At 47.3% G+C, this 11,356-nt stretch overlaps 1 protein-coding gene across 1 annotated transcript in view; it reads right to left on the bottom strand.

Moving 5' to 3' along the window:
• UNC13A (unc-13 homolog A) overlaps positions 1–11,356 on the bottom strand; it is a 230,988-nt gene that overhangs the window by 114,696 nt on the left and 104,936 nt on the right. The window contains exons 15-18 of the mRNA XM_060233129.1: positions 10,806–10,877; positions 5,811–6,030; positions 3,308–3,535; positions 777–918 (exon numbers count right to left, since the gene is read on the bottom strand). Coding sequence (XP_060089112.1) covers positions 777–918; positions 3,308–3,535; positions 5,811–6,030; positions 10,806–10,877 — 662 coding nt within the window. The remainder of the gene's footprint in view (positions 1–776; positions 919–3,307; positions 3,536–5,810; positions 6,031–10,805; positions 10,878–11,356) is intronic.

The raw sequence follows: 11,356 nt of genomic DNA, 5'->3' as shown, positions 1-11,356 counted from the left end.
CTGTTCTAACCCAACAGCTCAGCAATTTCATTGAGTGCCCACAAGCTCTTGTATTGTGAGAAAGGGAGAAAAGGACTTCTTTCTCTACCTTCTCTATCCCATGCATAATCCTGTAAACCTCTATCATGTCACCCGTCAGTCGACGTTTTCTCTGTGTTCCTCCTTTGGCAGCATCTGCTTGACCACTGCGTGTAACAGGATTCTGGACTACATGTACCACGGTCAACTCCTGATCCAGCAGAACTGTTTTATGTTCACCTCTCGCAACTGAGAAGCGAACTCAAAAAGGAGGAATATTCAAATCGGACTGGCAAGCTTGCACAATTTGGCCACATCCTTATTAGAATTTCCATGGCTTCTGAATGCCAGGCATGACTTCCACCTAGATTGCAACAACAATGCATCAGTCTGAACAAATGTACTACACTTTGGTGGTCTGAGTTAAGCCACTAAAGTGCTGGGTTTGCGGTGGGGGCGGAGGGAGCGATCTCGTAGCTTGTCTCCCAGCCAGGCACCTGTGTCTAATGGTCTGGACCGAAAAATACGGTAGCTTGAACGCACTGTCTTGAGAGTGCAGGGGGTTGAACTAGATGACCCTGGAAGTCTCTTCCAACTCTATAATAAATGTTTCTGGGGCTCATGCATTAGATCCTGGGAGCATTACGATGTTTTGGGGAACCGTGGTAAGAGAAAGTGTTTATGAATTATAAGAAGAGAAAATTCCTCAACTGATGGCAAACATCCTAAGGAATGTCACGGGCGGGGTGGTCACTTACAAATGGAAGTTCTCCTCCCAGACTGGGTTCAAGTTGCCATAGATGGTTTTCGTTCTCTTTTTGGTCTTCCCAACCTGGACCGTGACATATGGATCGCTGGAACCCGTCTTGTCCTTCGCCTGCAGGCCTTGCGCACAAACGACTGCCAGAGAAACACACAGGGATGGGATTTTTAGCCTCCAGCTCACACATTTTTGTCTTAGCTCAGGAAGGGGGACCCTAGAGCACACCAATTTATGCGGGAGCTCATAACTGAAACTGTCACTCACATTCTTTTACATTGTGAGCTCTATTCCAGAGAGAGACACCAATTAATATTCCCATTACTCTCTAAATTTAAACCTCTAGGTAATTATTTGAAATCTGCAGATGTCATGCTACTGAAATACTTATTGGAAGATAATAAGAAGTCTGTAGCTCAGGCAGTAGAAAATTATTTAGCCATAAATAAGTGGAAGTTTTTAACAAAGTAGAGATGGTTAATAATGCCATCCATCCATCCATCCATCCGTCCGTCTGCCCATCCATCCATCCGCCCATCCGTCTGTCTGTCTGTCTGTCTGTCTGTCTGTCTATCTATCTATCTATCTATCTATCTATCTATCTATCTATCTATCTATCTATCTATCTATCTATCTATCTATCTATCTATCTATCGATCTATCCATCCATCCATCCATCCATCCATCCATCATCTATCCATTATCTATCCATCTATCTATCTATCCACCCATTCATTCAACCATCCATTCAACTATCCATTCATCTATCATCTATCCATCCAAGGCTTTTTTGAGCAGGAACACACAGGAACGCAGCTCTGGCTGGCTTGGTGTCAGGGTGTGTGGTCTAATATGCAAATGAGTGCCTGCTGGGCTTTTTCTACAAAAAGCCCTGTGTGAAACAACGGTGATGTCATGGAGTGTGGCCTAATATGCAAATAAGTTCCTGCTGGACCTTTTCTACCAAAAAAGCCCTCTGTCTATCAAAGATTTCAGGTTTTCACGGCCGGTAACATCATTAGGGTTTGTAGAATCTTTCGGGCTCAAGTGCCGTGTTCTACTGGAGAAAGTTTGTCTTCCAGACGTTTCGTTTTTGGCTGCGGAGAACATCCTCAGTGGCGTTGCAGCCGGAGCAGGCGCTCTGACCTTCTTGGCTGCTGTGCATTGAGCCCTCTGTCTGTCTGTCTGTCTACCTACCTACATATATTTCTATTCCGCCCATTCCCAGTAGGGCTCAGGGTGGAGTACAACATATGAAAACAATAAAATACAATGAAAACATTTTATAAACAAACAACTCAACAGCACTCAGAACATTATCCATATCATCCCATATTGCCCAGCCTGGCCATCTCACATCATGATAAGATGTTAACCCATAGAGATGGCAGATATTATTCCATTTTATAGCGCGGGTGACAGTGATGGCAGGGGAGGCCAACCAGATCACGAATAGACGCCCGCAGCCTCAGCTAAAAGCCTGGCGGAACAGCTCTGTTTCACAGGCCCTATGGGAGGCTAATAAGCCAGGCAGGGCCCGGATCTCTGTAGGGAGCTGATTCCACCAGGTCGGGGCCAGGACTGAAAAAGCCCTGGTCCTAGTTGAGGCAAAGTGGGCGTCTCTTGGGCCGGGGATGGCCAACAGGTGTTGGGAGGCCAAACGTAATGACCTTCCGGGCATATATGGGAGAAGACAGTCCCGCAGGTATGTTGGTTCCACATGATCAAGGTCTAACATTGGTGGAATTTGAATATGAGAATGCTTTTATGTAGTCAGAAGTTATGGTCTGTGACTATGAGATTTTGTATATTGTTATTGCTGGTCAATTGACCGAGTTTGGTGTAGTGGTTAAGTGTGTGGACTCTTAGCTGCGAGAACCAGGTTTGATTCCCCACTCCTCCACTTGCACCTGCTGGAATGGCCTTGGGTCTGCCATAGCTCTCATAGGAGTTGTCCTTGAAAGGGCAGCTTCTGGGAGAGCTCTCTCAGCCCCATCCGCCTCACAGGGTGTCTGTTGTGGGGGAGGAAGAGAAAGGAGATTGTAGGCCTCTGGAGAGCCAGTTTGGTGTAGTTGTTAAGTGTGCGGACTCTTATCTGGGAGAACCGGGTTTGATTCCCCACTCCTCCACTTGCACCTGCTGGAATGGCCTTGGGTCAGCCATAGCTCTGGCAGAGGTTGTCCTTGAAAGGGCAACTGCTGTGAGAGCCCTCTCAGCCCCACCCATCTCACAGGGTGTCTGTTGTGGGGGAGGAAGGGAAAGAAGATTGTGAGCCGCTCTGAGACTCTTCGGAGTGGAGAGCGGGATATAAATCCAAAATCTTCCAAATCTTCTAATAAATCGGAAGTTAGAAAAATTGGAAAATCCTGAGGAAAGCAGAGGATAAATAAACAAGTAATTGGCAGCAGGCATGAGGAGAGGAGAAGGAATGCCGTATTTTTTCCTCCCCATATCCAGGTGTGTTCTGTAGGAGAATGCCACAGCAGAAATACCATGGCAACCTTACAGCAGCCAATCAGAAGCTGGTACCTGTGATGCTGATCTTGGCTGACCACTTGGAGGTGCCATCCAACACGCTCTGCTTGACGGCCTTCATCTGCTGGGTGTGAGTGGTCTTGGAGACAGCGAAGATCTCCTGGATCAGCTCAAAGATCTCCGGTTTATTGCGTTCCCGGATCTTCATGCGATCTTTCAGCACCATGATGATATTCTGCGTCCGATCCTCGGCTCCGTGCTTAGAACTTTTCTCTGCCGCTCCTAAACAGACAAAGGACAGGAGTCAGACTCTAAAATGGTGGCTTTAAAACTAAACTGGTAACTTTAACGAGCCAGGGGTAGAATTCTAGCAGGAGCTCCTTTGCATATTAGGCCACACACCCCATGATGTAGCCAATCATCTAAGAGCCTACAAAAAAGAGTCTTGTAAGCTCTTGGAGGATTGGCTACATCAGGAGTGTGTGGCCTAATATGCAAAGGAGCTCCTGCTAGAATTCTAGCAGGATTCTAGCAGAATCTAGAATTCTAGCAGGAGCTCCTTTGCATATTAGGCCACACACCCCATGATGTAGCCAATCCTCCAAGAGCCTACAAAAAAGAGCCTTGTAAGCTCTTGGAAGATCGGCTACATCAGGGGGTGGGGCCTAATATGCAAAGGAGCTCCTGCTAGAATTCCACCCCTGAGAAGACCCAGCATCAGGTGGATTGACTCAGTGAAAAAATCCACAGCCTTCAGTTTGCAAGACCCGAGTAAGTCTGTATGGTGTCAGAAGTGGGATGGATGAGAACCAGGGGTTATTTTGTAGAAAAAGAGGTGCAAGAGCTCATTAGCACAACTCATTTGCATGTGCAACTCCCATGAATCACCAGAAGGTGAACCAAATTAGATCAGCTCAGCATCTACCTTCAAATATTTCTTGAATTATAATTGTTATAATAAAACCTTACTCTCATCATACTTTTTAAATTACTTTCTTCTATGTGGCCACAGTGGCATGAGGAAGAGTTCCATCTGTCTGCTTTTATATGTTTTGGTTATTTTCCCAGTTTCTGTGGGGGGATAATATTAGAAAGTTTGTCAAATCTTAGCGTTCCCTGCTAAGAACATCAGAAGAGCCCTGCTGGATCAGACCAGTAAAGGTCCATCTAGTCTAGCACCCCGGTTCACCCAGTGGCCACCAGTTCCTCTGGAAATCCAACAACAGGGCACAGTTGAGGCCTTCCCTGATATGAACATTAGAAGAGCCCTGTTGGATCAGACCAGTGGTTCATCTAGTCCAGCATCCTGTCTCACAGAGTGGCACCAGTTCCTCTGGAAATCCAACCACAGGGTAGAGAGGTCAAGACCTTCCATGTTAAGAACATCAGAAGAGCCCTGCTGGATCAGACCAGTGGTCCATCTAGTCTGACATCCTGTCTCACACAGTGGCCAACCAGTTCCTCTGGAGGGCCAACAACAGGGCACAGAGGCCGAGGCCTTCATAAGGACACCAGAAGAGCCCTGCTGGATCAGACCAGTGGTCCATCTAGTCTGACATCCTGTCTCACACAGTGGCCAACCAGTTCCTCTGGAGGGCCAACAACAGGGCACAGAGGCTGAGGCCTTCCCCTGAGAAGAACCTCAGAAGAGCCCTGCTGGGTCAGACCAGTGAGGGTCCATCTAGCCCAGCCTCCTGTCTCACGCAGTGTCCAACCAGTTCCTCTGGAGGCCAACAGGACAGAGAGGCCAAGGCCTTCATAAGAACATCAGAAGAGCCCTGCTGGATCAGACCAGTGGTCCATCAAGTCTGACATCCTGCCTCACACAGTGGCCAGTCAGTTCCTCTGGAGGGCCAACAACAGGGCACAGAGGCCGAGGCCTTCACAAGAACATCAGAAGAGCCCTGCTGGATCAGACCAGTGATCCACCTAGTCCAGCCTCCTGTCTCACACAGTGGCCAGCCAGCTCCTCTGGAGAGCCAACAACAGGGCACAGAGGCTGAGGCCTTCCCCTGAGAAGAACCTCAGAAGAGCCCTGCTGGGTCAGACCAGTGAGGGTCCATCTAGCCCAGCCTCCTGTCTCATGCAGTAGCCAACCAGTTACTCTGGAGGGCCAACAACAGGGCAGCAAGGCCGAGGCCTTCCCCTGATGTTACCTTCTGGCTCTGGGATTCAGAGGCTTACTGCCTCTGAATGTGGAGGTTGCCCTCTTTCACCATGGCTAGTCGTCATTGATAAACTCATCCTCCACGAATCCATCTGATTCCCTTTTAAAGCTGTTTATTCCTGCAGCCGTCATGACATCCTCTGGCAGTGAATTCCACATTTTAATCACCCTCCAAGTCAAGTAATATTTCCTTTTGTCCGTCCTGAACCTATTACCCATCAGCTTCATTGGATGCCATCGAATTCTAGTGTTGACAGCGTCCCGAATATTTCACTCATTCCAAACCTATTTTGGCTTTCGGGCAACCCTGTCCGCCCCCTGCCGTCCCTTGTGAGACCAACACCCAATTGGGTTCTGACAACTGAGGCCGCCCCCCCCCCCTCCTCTCACTTTGCAGGCAGTCCGCGTTGAGGAGATCTTGGCACTTCTCGTGGCATTTCACCCCGCACTCGGTGCACCGCATCCCTTGGCGTGCAATGCCCCACAGCAAGCCCTCACACTCGTAGCAGTAGGTGGGCGTGGTGGCCGTCCACACCTCAAAGTTGTGGGGGGTTGTGGAAGAGATGGGGTAGATTAAGGCTTGAAGGGTCTTCTTGTAAACATGGTTTTTCTGCGGGAAGAGAACAAAGACAGACGCACATTCAGTTTCCGTTTAGCCCATTCAGTTTCCGTTTCCGTTTGATTTAGCCCCCTCCCCATCGCAGCCTCTTGACCCATGTGACTATTATATATTATACCTTGTGGGTCCTGTGGCCCTGGGGATAATATTTTCCAGGGTCAGAAATGGTTGCTGTTGAGCGGAGTTGGGAAGATTGGGGATCTCCACACATTCATTGCTAGATTGACCATTTGCCCACCTACAGTAGGCAAGCTTCTACCCCTCACCTCCATCACCACACTCTTTATCATAGAGGGGACTCCTAGAGAGTCAGGGGCACTGTGACCCCTTCTGGGTAGGGCTGCCAAACTCCGCACATGACCTGGAGATTTCCCAGAACTACATCTGATCTCCAGACGCACATTCAGTTTCCGTTCATGGCGTATTTTCAGTCAGAAAAGGAGCGGACGGGGGAGATGAGGGCCGGCCCTGTTACTAAGCATTTGTCTAGGCCACTGGCCCGGAGGGGGCACTGAATTGGGCTCTCCCCCTACTCCTGGTATCCTACGCAAATGCCCTGGTTGCACAGCGGCTGGTAGCTTCAGTGCACAGCTGTTGGCTCAGCTTTGCCTCCCTTCAACTGAATTTATAGTAGCAGAAGAGGATACTCAAGAGGGCTGAAGACACTGGAATTAACGGCACAAGCACCACTACAGTTTTAATTGCTGTATTGTTTAATTTGTTCCACGTTTTAGCGATCAAAGTCCAGAATGGTTTAAATGTTTTATTGTTCTGAGCCGCCCTGAGCCTACTTCGGCAGGGAGGGCGGGATATAAATCCAATAAACAAACAAAGGGAGGTGGAGTGAAGACAGCAGTGGCATACCGGCTGGTAGCTTTGCCTTCCTTCCAATCAGAAGGGAGGCGGGGCAAAGCCGATTGGCCGGCTAGCTTGCACACCTTAGCCTCCCTTTTCAGGTGTTCTCCCGGCCATACTTCACTGTGCAGGTGGTATGGCGTAGCACTGCAGGGTGGTGTTGTGGAACAGGGCAGCTGGGGAGGCAGTGGGCCTGCCTAGGGCATCGTATGTCCTAGTGCCGGCCCTGTGTGTGACAGAAACCCTAAAAAATTACTAGGGCTCAAGGGTGTCACCTAGAGCACCTGGGACATTGAACACCTGGTGTTACATTAGAATAATCCATTCATTTCCATTCCGTGTTGGACCATTGCCGGGTACAAGTCCCTGACAATATCAGTATTCCCTCTAAGCTGAGCTAGTGTGAGCTAGCTCACAGTTTTTAAAGCTTCCGTCTCACACGTTTTTGTCTTAGCTCAGAAAAAAAGGGCCCCAGAGACAAACCAATTTATGCAGTCGCTCACAACTTCAATGCCAGTAGCACACAAAGTAAAATTTTTGCAACAAAACTCCAGAGCTTACAGGGAGAACTGGTTGGGTGGTGGATTTGTGACTCAGAAACAACCAGGTGATTTTCTTGTTAGTATTGTCATTGCTAATGAATTGCCAGTTATTAAGAGTATATACATGTATCCACATATATTCATATAATTATTCATATCCATTTATAAAGTCACATATATTCATGTATTCATATCATATACTCATGTATTCATACCTGCATTTCCACCTGTATGGTTCTACATAGTTATCTATGTAACTATCCATGTATATTCATGACTGTATTAAGCTCTGCTTTTTTAATAACAGCAGGGATTAACCTATATATATAACCTATCATAATGAATTGCTGTTGAAGACACGGCTGCGCTGGGCAGGGCATATTTCTAGGATGGAAAACCTCCGCCTTCCCAAGATTGCTCTGTATGGCGAACTTTCCACCGGCCATCGAAATAGAGGGGCACCAAAGAAGAGGTACAAGGACTCCTTGAAGAAATCCCTTGGCACCTGTCGCATCAACCATCACCAGTGGTTTGACCTAGCCTCAGATCGCAAAGCATGGAGGCACACCATCCACCAGGCTGTCTCTTCCTTTGAGAACGCACGCATAGCTGGTCTTGAGGACAAAAGGAGATCGAGGAAGAATCGCACTGCTACAGCACCAACCCCAAATCAGACTTTTCCCTGCAGCCGCTATGGCCGGATCTGCCTGTCCCGCATTGGTCTTGTCAGCCACCAGCGAGCCTGCAGCAGACGTGGACTACTGCACCCTTCTTAAATCTTCGTTCGCGAAGTCAAGCCAAGAGAATGAATATATATATTCATTATGATTTTATAGTCAGTCATTCAAAAATTTATTGTACATAGCCATTGGCCGTTACAAAACAGAACTCAAACAACAAAGTTTCCAATTAACACCTTAAAAGTTCCCCAGAAAGGCCAACCTCAAGAAGTTACAGCATTTGATATTACTCTTGCTCATATCTTCTGAGCTGCGAGGGCAAACAAAGAAACTCTATGGGACACACGAGCATCATTAGATAGAAATATAATCTTTTCAGTTTCTGAACATGCTTTTAAAGAGGTTAGTACTCTAGACAGAAATTTAATGTTGGGGGATGACATTATAGTATAACGTCGAACAGTCTGAGGCCCAGGGGTGGAATTCTAGCAGGAGCTCCTTTGCATATTAGGCCACACACTCCAACGTAGCCAATCCTCCGAGAGCTTACAAGGCTCTTTTTTGTAAGCTCTCGAAGGATTGGCTACATCAGGGGTGTGTGGCCTAATATGCAAAGGAGCTCCTGCTAGAATTCCACCGCGATGAGGCTCTGATGGTGGATTCTTGCGGGAAGGCTGGCCCTAACATTGTCTCCTTGGGGAAAAGATCCAGGGGGGCAACCACGTAGGTCCAAAAAAGTAGAAGAAAGCAGGAGTCCAGTTGCACCTTTAAGAGCAACAAAGTTTTATTTGGAATGTAAGCTTTCGCGCGCTAGAAGCCCACTTCATCAGACGGTAGGATGGAATGGCAAGCAGTTCTAAACATAGCGAAAGTGGGCAGTGATTTTGCGTACCAATTCACTGCCCACTTTCACTGTATTTAGGACAGCTTGCCATCCCACCCTATTGTTTGATGAAGTGCACGAACGCTTACTTCCTTGGGGAAAAGAGATACGGTACCAACGGAAAAATGTCTGCAGAACGGAAAGACGACCTTGTGAAGAAGCAACACCGTAGTCTGAGAATTGATTCAAAGACTTTTAGGTGGCGAGAACTCAGGTGGGAAAGTTGATGGGCCATTAATTGGTAACCTATATCTGAGCTGTAGCTCTTGGTTATCAATCATTCTGGCAAGACAGTAGTCTCGCATGCACCTGTACACGCTACAAATGTTTGCTTCATTAAAAGCTTCTTTTGCTCAAGGGCCCTGGTCACACAGCGTGTCGAGTCCGTGTTAAACTGACCCGGTTCTTTCCCAACTATCTTTGTTCCGGAATTTAGTGATCAGACTACCATACTGCAGTGTGCATCACTCCGGAGTGAAATCGTTCTCTGCCTTCCACACTGGACTGGATGGATGGGCCATTGGCCTGATCCAACATGGCTTCTCTTAAGTTCTTATGTGACTCAGAGTGTTGGACTGTATGGGCCATTGGCCTGATCCAACATGGCTTCTCTTAAGTTCTTATGTGACACAGAGTGTTGGACTGGATGGGCCATTGGCCTGATCCAACATGGCTTCCCTTATGTTCTTATGTGACACAGAGTGTTGGACTGGATGGGCCATTGGCCTGATCCAACATGGCTTCTCTTATGTTCTTATGTGACACAGAGTGTTGAACTGGATGGGCCATTAGCCTGATCCAACATGGCTTCTCTTATGTTCTTATGTGACACAGAGTGTTGGACTGGATGGACCATTGGCCTGATCCAACATGGCTTCTCTTAGGTTCTTATGTGACACAGAGTGTTGGACTGGATGGGCCATTGGCCTGATCCAACATGGCTTCTCATTTTGCGTAGCCAAACTTCTGTATTTCCTGCTGAAAGTGTTTCAGTTTGGGGTGTGTGTGTGCAGACGGAATACCATTGCTTAGTTAAATGTATGCGATTGCTTGGAAATCGTGTCAACACTGCAAAAACAATACAAATTTAAATTACAAGATGAGGCAAGCAATGATATGTAAAAATTTCAAGTGCTGTCAGTTCTCATGCAAATGACTGCACCTTGTGGTAGCTTTTGGAGGAGTCTTTTAAAACGCATGAAAACTTCTACAATAGAAGTTTGAAACACCTGTAGAGAAATGACCGGATGAAACTAGTTTTGAGAAAAACGTTGCAGCAGCAGCTCCAGAATTTATCTCACCGAAACAAATGTAGATGCTTTGGGCAGCAACGATTCAAATCAGTTGTGAAAACGTTAGGTAATGTAAAAGGTGAATTTCCAATGCGGTGATAGAGTCACAAACTGTCAATGTAAAAATACCCAACTATTCGGACAGAGAAAACTATGAGGTGAAACCAGACAACTCAGAAAACACAGCAAAGGAGCAGGTAACAAAATAATCTGGTTTGGAGAAGGATTGGGGGGAGGCCCACAATGATTGACTACCTGAAGGCAGATGTTGCTGTCTGATCATCCACTTTAAACCAGATGGGAAACAGCAGTGACAACTGATTAAACAGTGCATCTGAACAGGCCCAAGAAGTCTTGGGACAGATTCTAGGCAAAACCTTACAACCATCCTGCTAGAGTTAATCCCTTTTGAACAAAAGAAATTCTGGTTTGGGTCAGACTACCTCTTTGTCATGGATGTTTAGAAACATAACGAGATGCTACGGGGGGGGAGGGGGGAGAGAATCGTACTTACTAGCTCTTCATTGTTTAAAGTGCTCGATGCGAGTGCTGACGTGATACCAGCTTTCCTGGACTGGACCAAGGACTATCAGAAGGAAGAACAAAAGAAGAGTACATTGAACATCTGCTGGGACAACATCCGGCAACAGGAAGACACCGCAATTGTGTTAACAGAAGAAGACCGCAGATTTATACCCCACCCTGCTCTCTGAATCAAGTTTCAAGTTTATTTCAATTTATATCCCACCCTTCCCACCGAAGGGAAGTCTCAGAGCAGCTAACAATCTCCTTAATCTTCTTCCCCCACAACAGACACCCTGTGAGGTGGGTGGGGCTGAAAGGGCTTTGACAGCAGCTGCCCTTTCAAGGACAACCCCTGGGAGAGCTCTGGCTGACCCAAGGCCATTCCAGAAGCTGCAAGTGGAGGAGTGGGGAATCAAACCTGGTCCTCCCAGATAAGAGTCTGAACACTTCACCACTACACCAGATGACTGCTTTACCTTCTTCCTTTCCCTTCCTACCCCACAACAGACACCCTGTGAGGCGGGTGGGGCTGAGAGAGCT

The sequence above is a fragment of the Heteronotia binoei genome, chromosome 2 (genome assembly GCF_032191835.1).
Source record: "Heteronotia binoei isolate CCM8104 ecotype False Entrance Well chromosome 2, APGP_CSIRO_Hbin_v1, whole genome shotgun sequence".
In the NCBI taxonomy this organism is placed as follows: domain Eukaryota; kingdom Metazoa; phylum Chordata; class Lepidosauria; order Squamata; family Gekkonidae; genus Heteronotia; species Heteronotia binoei.
Note: the sequence above shows the minus strand (reverse complement) of the source record. Positions and strands in the feature narration are given on the sequence as shown.